At 39.2% G+C, this 23,451-nt stretch overlaps 1 protein-coding gene across 6 annotated transcripts in view; it reads left to right on the top strand.

The window, feature by feature from the left end:
* Positions 1 to 18,801, top strand: part of LOC131242603 (phosphatidylinositol 4-kinase beta 1-like) — a 38,231-nt gene extending 19,430 nt beyond the window's left edge. The window contains exons 8-16 of one of the 6 annotated variants that reach the window (XM_058241346.1): positions 137 to 206; positions 7,634 to 7,731; positions 7,813 to 7,917; positions 8,783 to 8,836; positions 12,416 to 12,559; positions 12,662 to 12,715; positions 12,832 to 12,906; positions 17,738 to 17,821; positions 17,917 to 18,801. In XM_058241346.1, the coding sequence (XP_058097329.1) occupies positions 137 to 206; positions 7,634 to 7,731; positions 7,813 to 7,917; positions 8,783 to 8,836; positions 12,416 to 12,559; positions 12,662 to 12,715; positions 12,832 to 12,906; positions 17,738 to 17,821; positions 17,917 to 18,018 (786 nt within the window). In that variant the 3' untranslated portion in view covers positions 18,019 to 18,801. Of the gene's footprint in view, positions 1 to 136; positions 207 to 7,633; positions 7,732 to 7,812; positions 7,918 to 8,782; positions 8,837 to 12,415; positions 12,560 to 12,661; positions 12,716 to 12,831; positions 12,907 to 17,737; positions 17,822 to 17,916 lie in introns of those variants that run through there. The other 5 variants (XM_058241348.1, XM_058241347.1, XM_058241349.1 and 2 more) reach the window with 5 other exon arrangements.
* Positions 18,802 to 23,451: the final 4,650 nt, after the last annotated feature.

Genomic DNA, 23,451 nt, shown 5'->3' on the forward strand with positions numbered 1-23,451 from the left:
TAAGCTGACACCCTTAAATCCTCAACTGTTGGAATTTTATGCATAGTCCATACCGTTGTCTCATTGGTAATTCTGTACCTTTGACATTTAATTTGCTTCCTTCGTCATTAATTTTGTTATCATTATTGCCCCACAGATTATTGTGAAGAGTGGTGATGATTGCAGGCAGGAGCATCTTGCTGTCCAACTGGTTTCCCATTTCTATGGTAGGTTCCTTGGTAATTTCTTGATTTATTTCGTGTTGATTTCCTTTTCTTCTGTGAACCATTGTGTGTGTGTGTGTGTGTTTTTTTCTTGGGGGGATGGTAAGGTGTTATCCAGAAAAGAAGGGGGGGAATTAAGGCCTGTTTGGGATCAGGGAAATGAGACTAGGTTTGAATACATGAATTTGTTAAATTCATGGATTTGCATTGGATTTGGTAAATCCCAAAATCCATTGTTTGAGAATGAAGCTTGAAATCCTTGGGTTTGGAAGCTTTATGGCATTTCAGTGCATTTATTGCAAGGGAATATCTTCTATTGCTTTTAAGAGTCTCATTTTGTAGATTTCCAAAGTTTTTAGTTTTTTTGGGCGATTTGAAGTTGCCCCAAATCTATGGATTTTTTGGCGGTGTGGATTTGTGAAATCCATGAATTTTACAAATCCTAGACAAAAAAACAAACGGTGGACATTTGAAATCCATGGATTTAGGCTAGGTTTGGTAATACCCAAAACAAAAATGAGATCTAGATCAGGGTCAATAGTTGGCGAGGAATGTTGATCACCGCCCTCCCCTGCTGTCGATCTAGGGAATGGAGTGGCCCTTTTACCAAGTCTACCGGATAGTAGATGATAGAGGGCCAAATTGATTGGTATTCTACAGCTGCTCATCATGGGGTTGCCTGACCTATCTTTGCTAAGAGAGATATCTCAGCGAAATCGGCTCCCCTTGGAAGTGGATCTCGTCTAGGGCTGCGGCGACATTGGCTTCCCTTTGTAGCAGAGTCATCTCCGATCTATAGGTGAATTTTTTGAAGTGGGCTGAGGTTGGTGAGAGGGTTTGGCTCATTAGGGGAGATGGGCATTAATAGCAAACAACACGTCGCCCTCCCCTAGCCCCAAAGGGGGAACATAACACCAAAAAAGATGAACGTGTTCCTCCCCATGTTCGCGCGAGTATGGGCTCATAACAACATGATGAGTCGATCCAGTCAGATGGAATGTCTTTGATCTCTAAAATAGGATTTTTGACCTTAAAAGGCATCTTTAGTTGGCTTGCTTGGATCTAATACATTCTATGCTTTGCTGCTCCCATTTGGATCAGACATCAAAGAATGAAACAATTGATGGATGGATGACTTGACCTGCCTTTTCATTCAGGTGATGACTGGTCCTTCCGCAAATCCTGCTCTAAATCCCTCACCCTAAATGGACGACCATCTGTTATCTTCCTTTTTCAGTGTTTAAAGTTACATTTCGAGGTTCATCTGTTTCTTCTTCTTCTTCTTCTTCTTCTTCTTCTTCTTCTTCTTTTTTTTTTTTTTTTTTTTTTTTTTTTTTTTTTTGTATTACAGCTAATGAATGTATTTTGAGATTCCACTTCTTTCAACTTTTTTCCTTTGGAACTTGTGTTATATGGTGAAGTCATTCGGACCCAATCTTTTCTGCTAAGGAATATGATAATGAAAGAGACTAGAAAAAAAGTCATACTTTCTGGGCCGTGGTTGCTACTTTGGGGTCTGTTCGGTGTTTCTGGAAAAATTCCAGAATGTGCGCGCGCTCTCACTCTTGCATTGATGTGCATATGCTGGTGGGAAGAGAGAGTAAGGTAAGAGAACCAGAAAACTATGAAGAAAAATATTTAACAAAAACCACATAACTAAGGTGAGAGAGCCAGAAACCCAGAAGAAAATTATTTAACCAAAAAGAATCTTCCAAAAAAAAAAAAAAGCTAAATATTTTCCAACTTAGGTAATCACAGGTGATCTTGATAGGCAGACAGTAATGGAATTGCTGATATGGCATGTAATGATTAAGGTCTGTCTGAACATGTTTGCATGGTTTTTTTGTTTTGTTTTTGGGAGGGGATGATGTCCTCATGGTATTTCTTTTGTGGAGAAACCAAAAGCCCTTGTAAATTGCGGAAACAGATCTGTCAGTTTCCATATTGAGAAGGTATAATAAAGGTGATGCAAAATAAACCTTAAATTAAATGGTTCATCTGGGAACAAAGAAAATTTTTGTTTTGTTCACATTGAGTCGTTTATACTTAAGAAATCCACCAATTTAGCACTGCTGTGGGGGGAATTACTGAAGGAATTCCTGGATGTTCTTATCAGATCCAGTTGGGAGGAGGTGATCAGATGTGGCCCCCCTCCTAACATTGCAGCACGTGTCTGGAAATGCTGCATGGAGGACTGCTATATGCTTAATGTTGATGGAAGCTCCCTTGGTAATGCCGGATCCTTCGACATTGGTGATACAATCAGGAATTGGAGAGATCATGTCACTGTTGAATTTTATGGTCTGGCAGGCTGAAGGGATTCTTCCTCGCAGAAGCCAGAGCTATTCCGATGGGTATTAGGATTGCCGTGGGTAGAAATCTTAAGTTGATATTGATTGAAGGGGATTCCCTGACTGTGATCATTTGGATGAAAGAGGGTGTCTTCCCATGGAGATTGATGGCCATGAAAGAAGAAGGCAAAGATCCAAGTGCATTGCTTGAACCAGCTTTTATCCACACCATCCAGTCAGCCACCAAAAGAGCGGATAGGTTAGCCAAAGAAGGGGTGATGTGGAGTACTTATTGGGAGTCTGACAGCTAGTGTGGTTGTGCCTGGGCCTGGGGTCTCTTATTGTTCTCTTGGCTCTCTTTGGGTTGTGTTTTCTTTCTAGTTTTTTCAGGACCAAAATCTGGGCTGGTGTTGAATCTGGGTTGGTAATGATTTGTGTTTTTTTTTGGTTTGCCACCGTCTTTTATTTTTCTAAATACTTCCACCCACACATTCATCAGGTAAGTGTTTGATGGGACACGTTGTTGATTCATTAGCCCATTCATTGAGCTTGTTAGATGCCATTTGGTGACAAGGTGACAAATCTCATCCTTGGAAATTTCTTGGGACATTTTTGAACTTGGGGGTTTCCTTGGGATTTATTTGGGAAGATCTTGTGGGAAGTCAGCTTCTGTGATGTAATATTGCTATGCTTGCTTCTGGGCTATGTTCGTAAGGGAGTTCTCAGGATAAAGGAGAGATGAGTTTATAGGAATTGTGGACATTCTTATGTAACGTTGATGTATCTGGTTTTGGTTGTTTCACACACACACACACACACACACACACATTGTTGTCAAATGCGAAATGCGATCGCGTATACGCATACTGTTGATCAAATCGCATGTGCCGTGATGACATATGCGATCCTGGCAAGTACGCCCTGGCATACTTTTATATGTGACCAATATGCGATCGCATATGCATATGCAATTTCCCAATAGCCAAGAGTGGAAGAATTTTTTTTTAAATTTTTTTAATTTTTTCAATTTGGAGAACTTTTGCCTATAAATAGGCACTCATATCCACTCCATTTTCACTATTCTTTACTCCAAAGCTCTAAATCTCTTACTCTTTCTCTCTTACACCTCTCTCTCTTACTCCAATCTCTCTACAATTATTTCAATTATGTTTATTTTTTGTATTTTATAAGTTGTGCTTACTTTTTGTAAATTAAGTTGTGAGTTATAACTTGTAAGTTGTTTCAAGTTATCCATATATCAGTAAAATTTCTTTATTCGAAGTTTATAATAATTAGTTATATTTTAATGTAGCTTGTTGATTGTTTTGTTAAAATTTATATAATATAATATAAGTAATTAAATATATCACTTAATGAAACACTCAAACTATAATGAAATAAGTAAAATAACCCAATCCAATCATGTTTACTAATTAGACAAGTTTTTCCTCTTTTTTTAAAGAAAATTTTCAATTTTTATTTTTATTTTTTCCTCTTTTTATTATTTAAAAAAAATTATACCATGGCATATGCGATTGTGCGATTGCATATGCTATTTGACAACATTGTGTGTGTTTGTGTGTGTGTGTGTGTATTGGCCTTCTTGAAGACCTTGAATGTATTTATAGGGCTCATCCCGACCCTCTGATCGATGACTCTTTGCTATGGACTTTGTCCAAGACCAGCTTATTCTTGGTTCGCTCCCTTTATCTGCTTTTGGACAAATCCCCCCACTCTTCCGATCATCATTGTACTCAAATCTGGAATCTCCCGGCTCCTCCCAAATTCATAGCGTTTGGCTGGTTGGTATCTCTGAAAAAAATCCTGACAGTGGATAACCTCAAAAAGCGAGGGATGTGCATTGTGAATATCTGCTTGTGCTGTATGAAGGCGGAAGAGTCGGTGGATCATTTGATGCTCCACTGCCCTTTCATTTGCTCTATTTTGGCTGACGTTCGTTCACGATTCGATATTAGCTGGTGCCCCCCTGAATCCATGTCCTCTCTTTTTATGGACTGGCATGGGGTGAATCTCAGAAAAAGTCGCTCCATATTATGGAAGATGGCTCTTCTCGTCATCTGGTGGTGTGTTTGGGAGGAAAGGAACAGTAGATGTTTTCGGGATACAGTTAATACCTCGGGATGGGTCTTATCTAGAGCTAAATCGCTAATTATAGAATGGGCTACCCATGTTGAATTTATGAAGAGTTCTGATCTTTTGTTTCTTGGAAAGTAGCCTTTGTCTGCTGTCTCAGCAGTATTGGCTGCTGTCCTTTTCTCTCTGTATTTTCCTTTCCTTGTTAATTTAAAAGTCTTGTTATCTTTCAAATATATATATATATATTGGCCGCATGGGGTTTTGGACTTCTATTAAAATATTTTTTAACCACTGGAAAAGATCTTGTGGGAATTTTTTATTTTTTTAAAAAACAGTAAGAAATAAAGGAGGACACATGTGAAGAAAGGTATGAAAACTGGGAAGGAAGGAAACAGAAATTTTGGGTGTTTTAAATACAACTAAAAATGTATACTATTGGGAAATATCATGATATTATTGAGACATTATTGTGTTTTTCCTATGTTTTGAATTATAGGGAAATATATTGTTTTTGCAAATCCAGAAGCATATCACTATGTTTCCAGGCCAGGGGTTATAGTTTGATTTTAGCAAGTGGGAGGATGCTTACTCATCATCTGTGACTTTTCTCATAGTTTGTTGCTTTCTTATATCTCGTTTTAACAAATTTCTGTTGCCTTCTCAAAGAATGTCACTGTAGTTTTACAATATTGAAGACCGATGTGTGTGTATGTCTATATATATATATATTTGCTTACAATATTGAAGAAATATGTTGCTATGCTGTTTGGAGGTTTACATTGGGATATTATTAGTGATATCTGTTAGAGATATCAAGTCTGTTGCTTGCTTGTTACCAATGTTCAAAATATCCAATACATATTGGCTGATAAATCCATTTCGTATTCATATTGGCCATGATCCCCCTGCGTGTCATGTCGTGTCGTGGTCAATGCAGCTTTTTAAAGCCCCTTCCCCCCTGTCTCACATCTTTTCTTCATTCCAAGCTCTGAGGATTAGGAACTCATTTTCAACTAGATCTAGGCATATTTGGGACATCAAAAATACAAGATTTGAGCATGGTTCAACGAATTGAAGCAGAGAGGACCTTTTTTGTGAAGTTGGGAAAGGGGATGATTTTTCTTTTCTTTTTGTTGTATTTCAACACAATGGGCTATAATCCACTGAAAGATGCTTGATTTGTGTTTAATCAGGGACTATTTGCTCTATTTTCCCAATGTTCATGCTTGCATCCTCTTTTTTTTTTTTTGTGCCAATTTTCAACCAGTTATCATTGGGCACATTAAATAGATAATATGTAATTTATTTTTTACACCTGAAACTGCCCCCATTGTGGTCTTGGATTAAACTGGATAACATGCATATGACTACTTAGAATTAAGATTAGCAATACACCATGGCCAGGCCAGGCAAAACTAATATTTTGAATAGGTCCAACTTGACTGCCTGAACCAATCCCAGGCACGCCCATTGCCAGTGCCAGCCCTACTTAAAAGGATATGTTGTTCAGTAGGTTTCATTTATGATATTTGTGATTGTAGTAAAAACTATATTAATTTGGATAATAGTTATAATTGAAGATTAATGAAAAACAAATTGTAGTTCATGCTTTAACACCTTATTTAGAGGTAAAAAAAGATTTAAGAAAATTCAGTTTTCAGCAGGTCAAGCTGATTGAGAGCATTCTTATTAGAGAATGGTATGATGCACCATTGAACACATGTTCAAAACATATATAAATGATTGGTTCCTGTGTTTCCTACTGTCCATGTTTTTGGTCAGGAAAAAAAGGGAAGAAAACAAAAAAACTGATACGATTTGATATGCCTCATGTCATGCTGTATTTGGTCTGGCCGATACGGCCTTCAGTGCTGATATTCAAAACCTATGTCTTCATATTTCAGCTCATATGAAGTCTCTTTCTTTGCTATAGCTGTTAAAAATCGTTGCTTTGGATGATGCATATGTAGAAAGCTTATTTTGTTTCTAGTATTGACTAGAAGATTTGATCTTCTTGGGCAATCTTTTGGTCTAGGCTTATGCTCACAGTGCACTAGATGACTCCTGTGTTACCCTTGCATAGGAAGATTAGGGATGAGTAGGGTGAAGCGTTGGACTTCGAAAATGGTTCCCATTTCACGGTTTTGGATGATCCATTGGTTAATGTTTGTCAATGCATATTTCCTACTTGAAATTTCCCCCTTGTGGTTCGTCTCTTATGCAGCCACCTAAATGAAGGTTCATCACCAATGGATGGTAATTCCTCCAGTGTCATTGCCTGGGCCTCAGCGAAGGCTCCTGGGCGATGAAAAACTTCCCTAATTATTGATGAGATCTTCAATATCTCACTTTGTTGCTCGATATTGAGCTCTATGATGTTCTTAGGGAGGTGAATGGATTTCTGGATTTTCTTGGTTGTCAGGTTGTGATTCTTGATTCATTGTACTTAATGGAAATCTTTGCTCAATAATGTATTCTTCTTTTCTTTAATAAAGTTGTTACTTATAACAAAGGAAGTTTGTCACACGTACAAACAACAAGTGACCATGAGTAACATGGAAACGAAAAGCGAAGCATAATAATTGCAACCTGATTAGAGACTCAGAAAGCTTCCATACTTGCAGTTCAAATTGCAGATACTGTCTTCATGTGTCGTTTCTTATTTTTGGTTCGCTTGGAAGGGACAAAAGAAACATCTTGTTGTTTCTTCAACAATTTCTGATCTCTAGTGGACCCCTCAGTAGGATTCAAACCCAATTCATTCATTACGAGAAACAAGATAATTAAGTAGTCAAATTTATCACGGAGTCAAAAAGAAATTTTTAAAAAACACTACCGAATCTTTTTCATGGCTCAATAGATAGTTTGATAAGCCAATGATTTTTTTTTAAATTTTTTTTTCCGTGTTTCAGAATGCGTTTAACCAACACGTTAACTAATCAATTATGATAAATTGGATCAGATTTTGCAGTTCTTTCTTCTGCTGTAACTTCTAGTTTCATATTTCCGTCAAGCTTCTCATATTTTGGACTTTGATGGCAGATATATTTCAAGAAGCTGGTCTCCCACTCTGGTTACGCCCATATGAAGTCCTAGTCACTTCCTCCTACACAGCATTGATCGAAACGATTCCAGATACGGTAATTCTGTCCTTGCCGACCAAGAAAAAAGTTCACATTAGAAGATTCTGGCTATAATTCTTAACATGATAATTTCTATAGGCATCACTTCATGCGATCAAGAGTCGGTTTCCTAACATCACAAGCCTGCGGGACTTTTTTATAGCAAAGTATGAGGAGAATTCTCCAAGTTTTAAGCTTGCCCAGGTGATTTATCATTACAAAGTAGCAGGATTTACCACTTTAATGAGTTTCATTTTCTGGATTTTTCCATTCACAAGTGTCTATGTTGTTGCTTCTGCATAGTCATAATGTGTCTCTGTCATTTCACTGACAAGCTTTATGTCTCTTAGAACTGAAGCATGATGCATTGAGTTACATCTGTAAGCAGCACTTGGACTTGTGCTTGGTTCTGTCTTAATAACAGATTGGAACGCTTCCTACTTTCTGAGTATTAAGTTATAAGCTCTGATGCTTAGATACTCCAATATGGTTGATGTATGAATGTTGAAGCCCAGCTAGTCTTGCTTGCGAGTAAAAGGGGTGATTAGTGCTTTGATTTGTCGTGTCGGTGGTTAATCTGTGTAAAATGGTGCCATACTAGGACATGTGGGCTCAACACTTATATGAATCAATCAAAGGGTGGGTCAGCCCCTTCTTACTCGTGAAATCAACATTGGCTTGTGTGCACATGTCATATCCATTTTTGAGATGGATCAATAAGCTGACCAATTTTGATCCTCTCAAGTCTGCATGGTTCCCCTACATTGTATGAGCTCCCGGATCCACTACAAATAAGTTGAAATATTATTTGCTCCGGTAAAGTTGCCTATTAAATTTGTTATTTCTATCTATATTCATTTGTTTGATTCCATCCGTTCAAACTTCTGGGAGGTAAAGAAGTAATCCTGATCTCATTCTGTCCAGAAATGACCATGACATGCTGCCTCTTTCAATTTTCTTTGTTCAATTCTGTTAAAAGTCTGGGATTCAGGAAGTAATCCGCTTTAGTTTATCTGTGGGGATTAAATTCGGTATGATGACAATTTTGCAAGTCTGATTTTTTCTGCAGAGGAATTTTGTTGAGAGTATGGCTGGATATTCCATATTATGCTACCTCCTACAGGTATACTTACTGCTCTGTGTGTGTGTGTGTGTGTATCTGGTTGTATGTTATCCAGCTGCTTATGTTGGTTGGAGAGAATAGGGAGGCAAAGAGGGACATCTCTCTCTTCGTTCCATATGTTTGGGAAAGGGAATACCAATGCGAAACTAGGGAGGGAATCGAGCAAACAACTCTTGCAGCAACCAGATTGAAGGAAATGAATTTTGGATGGTTATGTGCTTTTTTGCTATGCCACAAACTTGAAAAATAAGTTAAAATAAAGTAATAGAGCAACATGTGCTAAGGAGAAGAATTAATGCTAGAAACTAGACGGACACTGCTAAAGAAACCTTTGCTATAAAATCTCAAAGAATTCAATTGACCTTCCATCCAATTGTTCGTGTATGGCTCTTTTTATGCACACGCTATACAAAAGATCGCTATCTAATGCTAAGAAGTTGAGGAAAGAATCCAATTGGCTTAGAGGGCTAAAATTAGCTACAAATGAGTCTGAAAAACCCTAACTCTCAAAATAGCAATTGTAGGAAGCATTATATACAACCATATGGACAGAATATACCTTGGTTTCATGAACCTTCTATTCAAGTGCCGCTCTGGCTTTGAATCATGCTTTGGACTAATACTCATACTCCCCCTTCCTAGCTTTTTATACTCACCCAAACTCGAGACAAATGCTTACTTCCTCCCCCCAAATTTATCGCTGCTTTGGTTCTTGCTTTGTGCAATTGCAGTACATGCTATACGGTTGTATACAAACCTCCAAAATAGCAACCGATATAGAGATAATGTTTCATGCATAATAAATTCTTTTCCAACTAAGGGCCTGTTTGGCTAATACTCTTATCTTAGCCAATAAGAGCTACTTTGATAAGAGCTAGAGAATTGGGAATCTTTGTTCCGGCTCTTGTTTTTCAAGGTAAAATCACTTTTCAAAATTGAAAAAAAAAAAAAAAAAAAAAATCTAATTTGAGATAAGCACATTTAGTAAAGCATTCAAATAAGAATTTTTTTAAAAGGGTAGTCCATCATGTGGGGCACACCATTAATATCTATTTGTGCATCAAGTCCGAAGTAGATTGGAGAAACCATCCATCCTTCCTTTTTTAGTCCTCTGGTGTGGACCGTCCATCATTCGGGGCCTAACTTTGAAGTGGGTCATCCATCATGTGGGGCCTGCATTGGTTGGGGTTCATTCATTGTTAGGGGCCTACCTTTAATGTGAACAATCCATTATGTGGGGCCCACCTTGGATGTGGGTCATCCATCGTACCGGGCCCACCTTGGATGTGGGTCTATAATGTCGGATAATGGATGTGGACCGTCCATCATGCAGGGCCCACTTTTAATATGGATCACCCATCATGCGGGGCCCAACTTCGAAGTGGGCCTTCCATCATGTGGGGCTGCCATGGATGTGGGTCATTCTTTGTCTGGGGCCGAACTTTGATGTGGGTCATCCATCATGCGGGGCCCTCCTTGGATGTGGGCTGCCCATTATGTCAAACATTGGATGTGGATTGTCCATCATGTGGGGCCCACCTTTTATGTGGACCGTCCATTATGCGGGACCTGCCTTGGATGTGGTCATTGTTAGGGGCTTACTTTTAATGTGGACCGTCCATTATGTGGGGCCCACCTTGATGTTGGTCATCCATCATTCAGGGCCCACCATCAATGTTAATTGTCCATCATGTGGGGCCCACCTTCGATGTGAGCCATTCATTATGCTCGGCCACCTTTGATATGGACTGTCCATCACGTGCCTGGTTTAGCACCATAGGCCCTTAAAGAATAATTGAACTTTCCTTCCCTAAAAGAGTTAAGAGGTAAAACTCTTCTCTCTAAAATAGTAGATGTTATACTACATCGTTATGAAACAAACTAATTTCAATAAAAAGACTTTTTAGAAATAAGCAAATAAGTTCTTATTTGTAGAGATACCAAACGGCCCCTAAATCTCAATATATATGGGCTGTGTGGGGTTGTATGCAACCATTTCGGTTATACAAGGCTGTGAGGCCATGATCGTTCAATTGTGTGTGTGTGCATGCTTCTTTTTTTTTTTCCCTCAAGTTACGGAAAATTTATTGAAAAGGCGCCAACAAGTGACAAAGAAAACAAGAAACAAAAACAACCTACCAAACCCGAAATACAAAGAAACAAAAACCCCCTACAGCCCACAATACATTAACCCCACTCCCGGACAAAACCCCACAATCTCCCTACAACCCAATCAACACTATGACTAATATTACGGAAACATCTTCTGTTTCTTTCCTCTCAAATCGCCCAAAGACCAGCCACTAAACACAGCCACCACAAACCTTTTAAATCCTTTTTTCCACAGAAATGCCATGCCTAGCCATTAGCATATCTCCTAAAGATCGCGGCATAGCTCACTGGACCTTCAATCTGTAAAGGGCGTCGAACCATAATTTGGATGCAAACGAGCAATGGATAAATAGGCGATTGATCGATTCCTAGTCGGCCATGTATAACAAACACACATTGTGAAGACACATCCTTCTTTTTTGAAGATTATCCACAGTCAAGACTCTTCCTCTTCCCGTAAGCCAACAAAAAACTGCAACTTTGTGAGGGGCCACATAGGATCAAACAAACTTGGTGTTCTTGGCTTCCCTGTCCGCATCATCATTCAATTGTATGGCATATGTGACATAGTTGACCTTTGGTTGGACTTATGCGCCCTACAATCTAATTCATGTTCTATTTGGGCTATCCGATTGGATATGTGCATCCTAGAGTTCAAGAAAGTGTCATTATAGGCTACGTTCAACAATTTAATTTACACGTCGGGCCCCCTTTGGTGCCAAAGATTTTTTCGATAGAAGCAAATGATACAACTAACCGTTTACCAAGGTGTTCTGTATCTGTTACAATACGGCCGTAATGACCGATATGTATAGGTAACGGTTGTGACCGTTACACAATATGGGGGTGAAACGGGATGATTTTTTTGGGACCGTATCGGCTGTTACGGGGGCCATAACAATCGAAAAACGATCGGTTTTTTTTTCCTGTTTAAATCCATTTTCTCCTCATTTTTTCCACTTTTCTCATTCCAAAAACTTTGCTAGATTATTCTATAGCAGATTTTGACCGCTCTTACTATAGTTTTTAGGGTTAAAACTGTAGATTGAAGCGATTTGGGTGAATAGAAGCTTTGAGGGCCATTTTTTCAAAAAAAGAAAGAAAGAAGAGAGAGTGGTATTTATGCCTTTTTAAGTAATAGATGTACTTATTTAAATGGCTGGTCAAAATGTTAGATGGAAACATGGTGATCTTCACATCTTAGTGAAAGGTTATACCAAGCTTTTACTACATCTCTGGTTATACCAAGCTTTATAACGAAAAAAAATGCTCTCCTAATATTCAACTAGCATCTTTATCTAGTTCATTGTTTTCATGGTCTCTGTTAATATTCAACTAGCATCTTTATCGAGTTCATTGTTTTCCTGAAGAATTCTGTGGTTTCTAAAAGTCTTCCTGAGCACCTCCCATTTTAGGTAGTGCGATTGGTGAATTCCTATTGATGGGGAACTTTTTATGATTTTCCAGGTAAAGGATAGGCACAATGGGAATCTCTTGATGGATGAAGAAGGTCACATTATTCACATAGATTTTGGCTTTATGCTTTCTAATTCACCTGGTGGTGTAAATTTTGAAAGTGCGCCATTTAAGTTAACTCGTGAACTTCTTGAGGTAGAAATTAGCTTAAAGAAAATTTCTTATCTTTCTTTGCTGCTGCCTCTTTTTCTTCAACCTTTACACAATTAACACTTTGAAATGCTGCACTCATGCCAGGTGATGGATTCTGATGCAGAGGGAATTCCTAGCGAATTTTTTGACTATTTCAAAGTATTTAAGCACCATACAATATTGTTTTTGAGTGTTTTGTTTGCAAATATAATAGCCTTACCAGAATTTCATCATTGATGTGAATGGATCCTTCTTCTTCAATTGATGCCTTTCAGGTGTTATGTATTCAAGGTTTCCTGACCTGTCGCAAGCATGCAGAGCGCATCATACTTCTTGTCGAAATGCTGCATGTAAGATGAATGCTGCCATTTACTGTATCTTCTGTATTGAGCATAAAGGTGTCTCATTCCACTTTTACTTTTAATAGCATCTGGTTTCACTTAAAATACAAGTGCACTATCTTATGTACTCCGATTTCCTACTACTCCTTAGTCCATAGTAGCTATAGCTAAGTGTATCCTGTGTTTATCTTCTCCTTAGATGTCACTGTCACATTCATGGCACCCTTCCGTTATGGTGCTTCATTTAAAGCTTTATACCCAGTTTCGCACGAGTAGATCAAAGATACATGGTTGCATCTTTTGCTTGGGTTTTGAATAGACCCGGCCCAAACAGTTTAAAATCCGGGTCAGAGACAACCCTGGGCCTGGCCCGCTGACTGCCCCATCTCTTACAATTATTCTTGTAGTATTCTGCTTGACCACTGTAGGAGATTGTGTGGGTGTGTGTAGATAACATCGGATACTCAATCGGCATACCAACTTGATGACCTATTTTCTAATTGAAACTACGGCCCTTAATAGGAATGGAGGAACAAGATTGCTAGAGCCGATCCCAATTAGTTGGTATTAGGTTGTTGTCAAAATCGTGTGATTTGTGATATGAATAGCATGATTCATATCATATCGCGCACCACACGATATGAATTGTGGATTCAAAAAAAAAAATAAAATCTAATGGAATCGTATGAATCACATTGATTCGTAACGAATTGTCAGATAAATGTGACTGTGTAAATGGGGTTCAATTTTACATAAAAAATAAAAAAATTCATTTTCTATGCATTTTTGTCTTCTTTTTAACCCTTTTGCTTTTAAGACATGTAAAGGGTCCTTTCCTATTTAAAATCCTCATTTTTTGTCTTTTGAGCGAGATATGAGATTTGGGGATTTTGATATTCAAAAGCTCAAAACAAGGACAGCACAATATCTGTTTCTTTGATCAATAGAGTTGGGTGCCACTTTTTTGAACTCTACAACAAAGAAATGTAAAGTTACTTAAAGCCTTGTATTTTTTTGAGGTAAAATTCTTGAGAACACAAAACATAAAGGACGAGAATCCTTTAATATTTTCACATTATGTATACCTTACGCAAGTTCTCAATTTCCAAATATCATGACATGTAATACTTTTCTTAGTGCACATAGATGGGAAATGGATGATTGATGAGTTCTTAATTTTTTTCCGATTTAGTTATAATTTTCCAATTTTTTCTTATATTTTAAGAAAATCAGTAAAAAAATCTTTCAGTTTATGATATGGTATTACGATTCAAGCCCCATTAAGATTGGCGATATGATAACAATTTTGACAACAATGGGGATAAGGCTTAAATGATGATGATGATGGCTCATTTGGGGTGCCATATGGTGTATGGCATTTATGGTTGATTTTAGGGAATTTTGTGGAAAAAAAAACTACCTACTTAGTATAGAATTTACTTTCAGGTACCTTTTTCACAAAGGTTTTCAATAAGCTACCCTATTAATTTAAGTAATTATTATTGGAGTACCTTCTATTAGATTTCTTAACGGAAATTTGAGTTAGCCGTGCGAGCAAAGGGGTCGGCGGCTTTGGTGGGCCCCACCATGATCTTTATGTGAAATCCACCTTGACCATCAACTGTTTCACCCAGTGTTGGGCCTAGGGACCAAAAATTAGCCCCATCTATAATTTAGGTGGACCACAAGATTGGAAAGTATATAGGGCAACACTCACCCTCCAAACTATTTTACTTGGTGTGGCCCACCTAAATCATGGATGGGCCTATTTTTGGGCCCTAGGCTTAAATTTTGTTGTGGCAAGTAATGGTTGGAATGGATTTCATAAAATCATCACAGTGGGCCTTGTATAAATCAAGGTTGGATGTCTCCACCCTAATCCATAGCTCAAGTGGTAGACTGAGTGAAAGATACCTCGTTTCAACACTGAGGTCTTGGTATTGATTCCCTAGTGGGGGTGGCTAACAGTGAAGTGTGTACTAACAGTGGGGTGTACAAACAAGCTAACAAAAAAAAAAAAGAAGAAGAAGAAGTTAAAAAAAAAAGGGTGTCTCCCTCCCAACTGTTTTCTTTGGTGTGGCTCACCGGAATCATAGGTCAACTTGATTTTTTGGTCCTAAGGCTAACGTGGGATTACCCATCTAATGTTCGGACTGGATTGCACAGTTACATCTCGGTGGTCCCTCTCCCAATTGTTCCCATATTTCCACTGATATTTTAAAAAAGGAATTTTACGGGACGCCCACCCTTGATTTTTGGCGGGGCCCACCGTGATATGTACGTGGGATCCACTCTGACCATTAGACGTGTAACCCCACGTTAAGCCCAGGGCTAAAAAATCAGATCACATGTGATTCAAGTGGGCCACACCGAAAGAAACAGTTGGGAGTGAGATATCCACCCTTGATTTTCACAGGGCCCACTGATGATTACATGAAATCCACACCAATCATCGATGCCACTCCAAAATTTAGGCCCTGGGCCCAAAAATAGGCCCATACTTTTCCTATGGGCCACACCAAGGGAAATAGTTTGGAGGGTGAGAGTTGCCTTGTACGATCTTTCCATTCGTGTGGTCCACCTTAATCACGGATGGGGCTGATTTTTTTGTCCCCGGGCCTAACATCGGGTGACCCACCCGGTGTTTGGGGTGGATTTCATATAAACATCATGTTGGGATCCAGACTAGTTGTCGACCCCTCTGCTCGCAAGGCTGACCCCAACTTTTGTTAATGGAAGGTAATAAATGATAATTAAATTAATTGGATAGCTTATTGAAAACCTTTTTGAAATATGTACCGGAATGTAAATTCTATATTAAGTGGCTAGTTTTTTGTAAAATTCCCTTGATTTTATTATAAATAAGAGTTTAAGGGGGTATAGACAATAATCTCTCTAATCCTTCTTTTATTTTCTACATTCTTTCTTCTCTGCTATGAATTTTGTCATGGTATTTGAGTAGGGAAAATGGTAGATCACCTACACTCTTCTTCACTCGTTTCTTTGTTTTTTCTCTGCCTTCTGACAACCTACAGCCGCCCCCCCCCCCCCGTAACAGTCACCTGCGAACAAAGTACAGTTGCTAAGGGCCTCCGTGACCACATGAATAAGAATGTTGACGACAACTCTCTTTGCCTTCGACCCCTCGATCTTTTGAATAAACCCTTCGTTAGTGACTAGCACTCCATCAGTGATCTCTTTCCTGAATGAAAGCCTCTTGGGCGAATGAAATGATCATTCCCAACTGTGTCATACTAGATGCAAGGATAGCTATTATTTTATGTGGATGCCCAATTAGACTTATTGGCCTAAAATCCTTAAGATATTCATCTATTCCCTTTTTTGGAATTAGGGAAATGGATGTGGTTCCTAGCTCTTTGGATAGCTTCCCCAAGGATATTCATTTCTTCCCTTTTTTGGAATTAGGGAAATGGATGTGTTTCCTAGCTCTCTAGATAGCTTCCCCCTGTTGTGAAATGCTCAAGCAAATGCAAAGACATAAGACCTAATCACCTCCCAAAACATTTTGGAAAAAGCAAAGGAAAACCATTAGGACGTACTCTCAACAGGTTGATCTTGCATGTGTTACCAATTGCACTGCCATATAAGAAATATGTTGCAAGGGAGAACTATTGCTAGAAGAATATTCTGCAGCAGTGAGACAGAAGTGGGCAGTTAGATGACTGTAAGCCTGCAGCCTCCACCCCAAAAGATATTTAATAGTAGTTGAACAAAGAGAATCATTGAGTTTCTTGTTGGTCTCCATTCCGATCTTGAACATGTGCTAGTTCTTGGCATAGAGTCATTACCACCTTTGGAAGCAATTTACAATACCAAAGGAGAGGCCAGTCGAGCTACATCTGCTTTCATTGTTGAAACCAAACCATATTGAGGGGGATCTTTGTAAAAACACAGCTCGTCCCTTCCCTAGGGTCGCTGACAGGGACAAGCTTCATTGCACCCATTGTGGAAGAAGGCATGTTCGAGAGAAGTAAGAGATTGTTTAGAGCGTGTATTCGGTGGTGATTGGTGTGAGTCAGTGAAATACGTTTGGGAGAGGGTATTTGGTGTGCATTGGAATCCAATTCACACCAAACACACCAAAAGTCTCTTGTTTTGAAAACACACCAAGACCCTGTGATTCCAATTCACATCAATTCCAATTTGCATGGATTCCAATGCATATCAAAAACATGCTCCCAAATGACCCCTAATGGGACTTGCATCCTCACTTGTGTCCAAAACCAAAGTGTTGCTAATAATGTTACTGTTGAGGGGAACAAACACAAGCAGCTCTGCCAGATCCAAAAGATCAGACCATATGATCTTCAAGCGTCCTACTCTAAGTGTTCCCAATATTTATTCACACCCACCTGCGCAATCTCCTATGAGTACTTTGTATGTTGTTAAATGCCTTGGGAAGAGCTACTATTTGTCACTGGGCCTTGCATGTTTTGCTGAATCTATGGTTTATTGTTAAACGTGAGAGAGCGTGAATAACGAATACTTAGTGTTAGTTAACTTTATTAGCACAATAAGAATTGTCTAGTAAAATGCCCAAAATATCTTCCGTGATTGTTACAAGTCTTGCACAGCTTAATGTATGGTTTATTGTTAAATGTGAGAGAAATCATGAATAATATATACCTAGTGTTAGTTAACTTTATTAAGCCAATAGGAAATTTATCCAGTAAAATGGCCAAAATATCTTGTCACTCAGTCCATGATTGTTGGAGGTCCTGTACAACTGAAGCTATGGTTCACCAGAAAGGCTATAATTCCCAGTACATATCCACCGCCATGGATTAACTTCTTTGTTTTTGTCATGTGTTCAATACAGGACTCCGGTTTCCCATGCTTTAAAGGCGGTCCACGGACAATAGAGAACTTGAGGAAACGATTCCATCTAAGCCTAACGGAAGAGGTCTGTATTTCATTTCAGTTTCTTTATTTTGTAACCCATGTTTCCTTATTATATCTAGTCAGTTACTGACTATAGCAGCATCCAATTTCAAGCAGCAATGTGTATCCTTGGTCCTCTCCTTGATAAGCAGTAGCTTGGATGCATGGCGGACGCGGCAGTATGACTACTACCAACGCGTTCTAAATGGGATCTTGTGAGTTATCACATATTAGAGTTTGGACTTCCCAGATCGCCTTTTGCCTGGTCTTCTTTTGAAAAGACTGTCCAGCCAAACTTCCATTCCTGTATCGTGGCTGGTGGTGTTGAACCGGAATGATCAATTTGTTGTTAGCTGACCAGCTTGGAAGTGGTGGCCATAGTTTGCAAAACAAGGACCGAAACTGCCAACTCATTGCAATATGGTTTTTGCGGGAAGCGAAAGAAGAAGAGAGTCCTTGTATTTGAGCCAAGCATGACTATTAACGGGCTTGTTTTTCGTGATCTAGAGTTAAAGAGTGGCTGTGCTTGCCTATTGTTGATATTAACGTTTGGTGTCGAAAACTTGCAAGAGAGAGAAGGCTACTACCACCTGCATCTGAAATGCATACTGTACAGATTGGTATTCAATGGAGACATCGACTGTAAAATCATTTGCCACTCGGCCGATAAAACTCATACAGCGACGGGCTTCCCAGGCAGCTAAATTTTTGTTGTTCATAACATTGCAATGGAGATGAGCCGCAAATTGAAATTCATGAGTTAAAAACCTTTGGGGCATTTGTACATCTTTCCCTGAAAGTTGCCTGAGTAATCAGCAATTTGGAAGTGGTCTGCTGTTTCTTTGGTCTTTCCCTGTTGTGATGGCAATCGCAGGGATGATTTCTTAAATCTTTTGTTTGGAAATCTTGCCACTAGAGGGATCTCCATTTAGTGTGTATCATATTTTGTTGATCATGTTATTTTGTATAAGGTGATTTGTTATTCATTTGGTTCTTCTATGAGTGTTGGAGTTAGAATCACAAATTCCTCTCTCTCTCTCTCTCTCTCTCTCTCTCTCTCTCTCTCTCATTTATTGTTATTTTTTGTTAATGGGTTAGTTTATTAACTTGATACCAGTTAAAGCTTTGCTGAGTGCCAAGGTTCAAGCATTCCTTCAGGTGGGGCATTGTAGATTTGCTGGTGTAAAACAAGCTATTTCACTCCTTGGTAGGCCATCCCACAAATTGAATGGATATGTAGAAAATGAATCGTTTTAACCACACATCAATTCTCTTCGATGTGGCCCACCTCAGTGAAATGCCTACTCTGCCATGGGATCTAAACACTGGTGCCCACTTAAGCTTGATATTGTGGACGTGTGCCATATTAGCGCCGTACTCCACATGCATGGGTTTGGCAAACCTCTTATTAGCTCCATGACAGCAGCATCATGCCAACTATGCACTGAAACTTGTAACCTAAAGTTCCTCTTTGGCCTATTGGTTTGCATGCTTACTGATTTTTTAGACCATGGATGGGCAATTCCCCAATAACTGCTAAGCAATCACCTCAGCAGTCCGAATGTTAATCTTCAATAGCTTATAGCCTTTGCTAACCACACAAAAGCAGGCCATTGATTAGACGGACAGGGCATGCTGCGGGTGCAGTTTGTTACATGGCACATCTATGTACTGGATAGTCCTCGTCTGATTGGCGGTGAGGATGGTTTGTACTGAATTTTGGTTGTATAGCTAGTTTTCAAACACGGACTTCTTTTGTGACCCCCTGCGTGGTACATTAAAACATTCCAAATATTTCTTTCTTTTGGAAAGTATGCATTCCAAATATAGCCCTGCATGTGGCAAAGTGCTACACGGCTCCACATGTATTAATGTGCTGCATGTGCCACCATCCATCTTCAAGCACAACATGACACCGTTTATTTTCAAGCTGCCAACATGCAACGATATGTTGCCTGTCACAATCATATGTGCCACCCCGTTAAAGGAAAATCTTCATGGAAAAAAAAAATAAAAATCCTTTGATACGTGTTCTAAACATTGGCCCCTGCTTTCATATGTGTGAGAAGAGAATACATGATGATGCCTTAGATATTAAAATTAATTTTCCTTATGATTTCATTAAAATGTCAGTGTCATGATTCAAATGAAATTAATAGTAAAGTTTCACACAGATTGCCAACTTAACACAACCTTCCACCTTTATCTGGGCTTGGGATCAGCAATGAGGGCACAAATTTTCCACTGCAATTAGTATTAAGATGTGATGAAATGGTGTGGCCTGCCTAAGTTTTAAAATTGGCCCCATCTCATTTTAGTTAATTGTATTAATGTGTTAGAGATCATGCATAAAACATCTAAATTGACATGGCGTAGCCTGCATAAGTTTTGGGTACCTTCATCTTGGAATGGTGGGTGAGATGAATGGAATGGATGTCATAAATATACCAGTGGGCTCCACACACATCCACTGGTGGGGCGTCCCCATCCCAAAAATTTTCGGTATGGTGTGCTGAGTTCTAGATCTGCACCTGATTTTTGGGTGCCAGGGATTAGGGTCCGTCAATGAGCTGGGTTGGGTGGGGCCGGGCAAAATCAAAGTTTTGAACAGTTGAAAATCAAGGCTTGTTAATACACACCTATGTCACATCTCATACACATTTGTCACATGCTAGCGGCAGCAGGCTTTCTCCAACCGTAAATCCCACCTTTTACCTTTGCATTCACGGTTGCACCGTGATATCAGTCTAATACTTGAAAAAGATTTCCAGGCCTAAGGTAAATGGATATAGCTACGGATTAAAACCGCAGCTATTGTCGTAGGAGCCATAGCTTCACTGGATTTGTAGCCATAAGATGTAAAGCTACGGATTTAATTCGTCGCTATTTCTTCTGTAGCAAACGGTGCATAAAACTACAGATAATTGAGTGAGCCTATCGTGAAATTAAATGAGCCTAACGTGAAATTGAGTGAGGTTAACATGAAATTCAACAAACCTCAAAGGAAATTGAGCGAGGTTAACATGAAATTCAACAAACCTCAAAGGAAATTGAGCAAGGCAAACATGAAATTGAGTGGGGCTAACATGAAATTCAACGAGCCTCAAAGGAAATTGAGCAAGGCTAACATTAAGTTCAACGAGCATCAATGAAAATTGAGCGAAGTAAACATGAAATTTAGCAAGGCTAATATGAAATTAAGCGAGGCCAACATGAAATTCAACAAGCTTTTAAGGAAATTGAGTGAGGCTAACATTAAATTCAACGAGCCTCAAGGAAAATTGAGTGAAGCAAATATGAAATTCAGTGAGGCTAACATGAAATTGAGCAAGACAAACATGAAATTCAGTGAGGCTAGCATGAAATTCAACGAGCTTAAAAGGAAATTAAGCGAGGCAAATATGAAATTCAAAGAGCCTCAAAATAAATGGAGCGGGGCTAACATGAAATTTAACGAGCCTCAAGGCAAATCAAGTAAGACAAACTTGAGTGAGGCTAACATGAAATTCAACGAACCCCAAAGGAAATTGAGCAAAGCAAACATAAAATTTAACGAGACTCAAAGGAAATTGAGCAAGGCTAATATGAAATTGAGTAAAGCCAATATGAAATTGAATGAGCTTAACTTGAAATTGAGCGAGGCTAGTATGAAATTGAGCGAGCTTCAAATGACATTGAACGAGCCTGGAATGAAATTGAGTGAGGCTAACTTGAAATTAAGCGAGGCAAACATGAAATTGATCGAGTTTCAAATGAAATTAAACAAGCTTAACATGAAATTGAGAGAGGCAAACATGAAATTGAATGAGGCTAACATGAAATTGAGCGAGCTTCAAATGAAATTGAACGAGCCTAACATGAAATTAAACGAGCCTAACTTGAAATTGAGCAAGGCTAACATGAAATTGAGCGAGCTTTCGTATTTGCCTCGCTCGATTTCATGTTTGCCTTGCTTAATTTCATTTGATGCCTGCTCAATTTCATGTTTGCCTTGCTTAATTTTATGTTAGCCTCGTTGAATTTCATGTTTATCTCGCTAGATTTGCCTTGGGGCTCATTAAATTTCATGTTAGTCTTGCTCAATTTCCTTTGAGGCTCGTTGAATTTCATATTTGCCTCGCTCAATTTTATGTTAGCCTCGTTGAATTTCATTTTTGCTTCGCTCAATTTTCCTTCTTCTTCTTCTTCTTCTTTTTTTTTTTTTTTTTTTTTTCGGGTTAGCTTGTTAATACACACCTATGTCAGTACACACTCCATGTTAGCCACCCCCGCTAGGCATCGATACCAAGACCTCAAGTGTTGAAACGAGGTATCTCCACTCACTCTACCAATTGAGCAATGGATATGGGTGTTTGCTCAATTTCGCTTGAGACTTGTTGAATTTCATGTTAGTCTTGCTCAGTTTCTTTTGAGGCTCATTGAATTTCATGTTAGCCTCACTTAATTTCATGTTTGTCTCGCTCAATTTTCCTTAAGGCTCGTTGAATGTCATATTTCACTCGCTAAATTTCCTTTGAGGCTCGTTGAATTTCATGTTAGGATCGTTCAATTTCATTTGAAACTTATTTAATTTCACATTAGGCTTGTTCAATTTCACGTTACGCTTGCTCAATTATCTGTAGTTGTATGTACTTTTGCTACAGAAGTAATGACTATGAATTAGATATGTACCTTGATCCATAGCTCAAGTGGTAGACTGCTCGTTTCAACACTGTGGTTATGGTATCGATTCCCTAGTGGGGGTGGCTAACAGTGAAGTGTTTACTGACAGTGGGGTATACTAACAAGCTATAAAAAAAAAAAAAAAAAGGGATATGTAGCCATAGAGCAAATGGCTACCAAATCAACGAAGTAATGGCTACGCTACTAGTGGCTACGGTTATAATCCGCAGCTATATGAATTTAGCTACTGCTGCTCAAGACAAATAGTATGTCCGTACATAATAGTTTAACTTTGAAAAGTAACATTTGGGTGCGTTCACAAGAGACGGTGCGTAAAAGGTGAAATTTACAGTCGAACAAAAACCCCTTCTCTCTCATGGGATTTTGCGAGTCCCGCGTGGCCATCTTCACAGGGACTCCTACTTTTGGATGTACGTTCAGGCCTGACACATGCAGCACATCTAATCCGTGCATCAGGTGGGCCCACATCGTAGATCATCTGTTACTTGGTTGCTTCTGACCTATAAACATGCCAGGTTGCACCACACATCCAATGCTTCTGTACACGCCCTGTCAGCGGTTGAGAGGTCTGTTTGGCCATATTCCATAGTCTTCGCACCCGGCTCGTTCCGGCCAGGCAGGTCTCCTAGCCCATTGCCATCCTTAAATTCACATGGCCTCTACCGTGCAGGTAAAGGTTCCTCAAAAATCACGTTGGTCCGCTAATCTGGTTTGCCCAAACATGTCCAGCATAAATGGACGGTTAAAAATTGGCGAACGTTATAACCATCACTGAACTTGCGTGGCTCACCGAATGTAAATTTCTCAACTTTGGACCAGCGAAATTAACCGACGAAGCCCACCCGATGAACGGCTTGGATCTCGTACAGGAGCACGTGTCATGGCCAGTGCACTCACTAGACATTCCCACCTTTTCAGCACGGTCTACTGAAGTCAACGCCACTCAGCAGCTCGACTCACCGAAGAATC

The sequence above is a fragment of the Magnolia sinica genome, chromosome 4 (genome assembly GCF_029962835.1).
Source record: "Magnolia sinica isolate HGM2019 chromosome 4, MsV1, whole genome shotgun sequence".
NCBI classification, from domain to species: domain Eukaryota; kingdom Viridiplantae; phylum Streptophyta; class Magnoliopsida; order Magnoliales; family Magnoliaceae; genus Magnolia; species Magnolia sinica.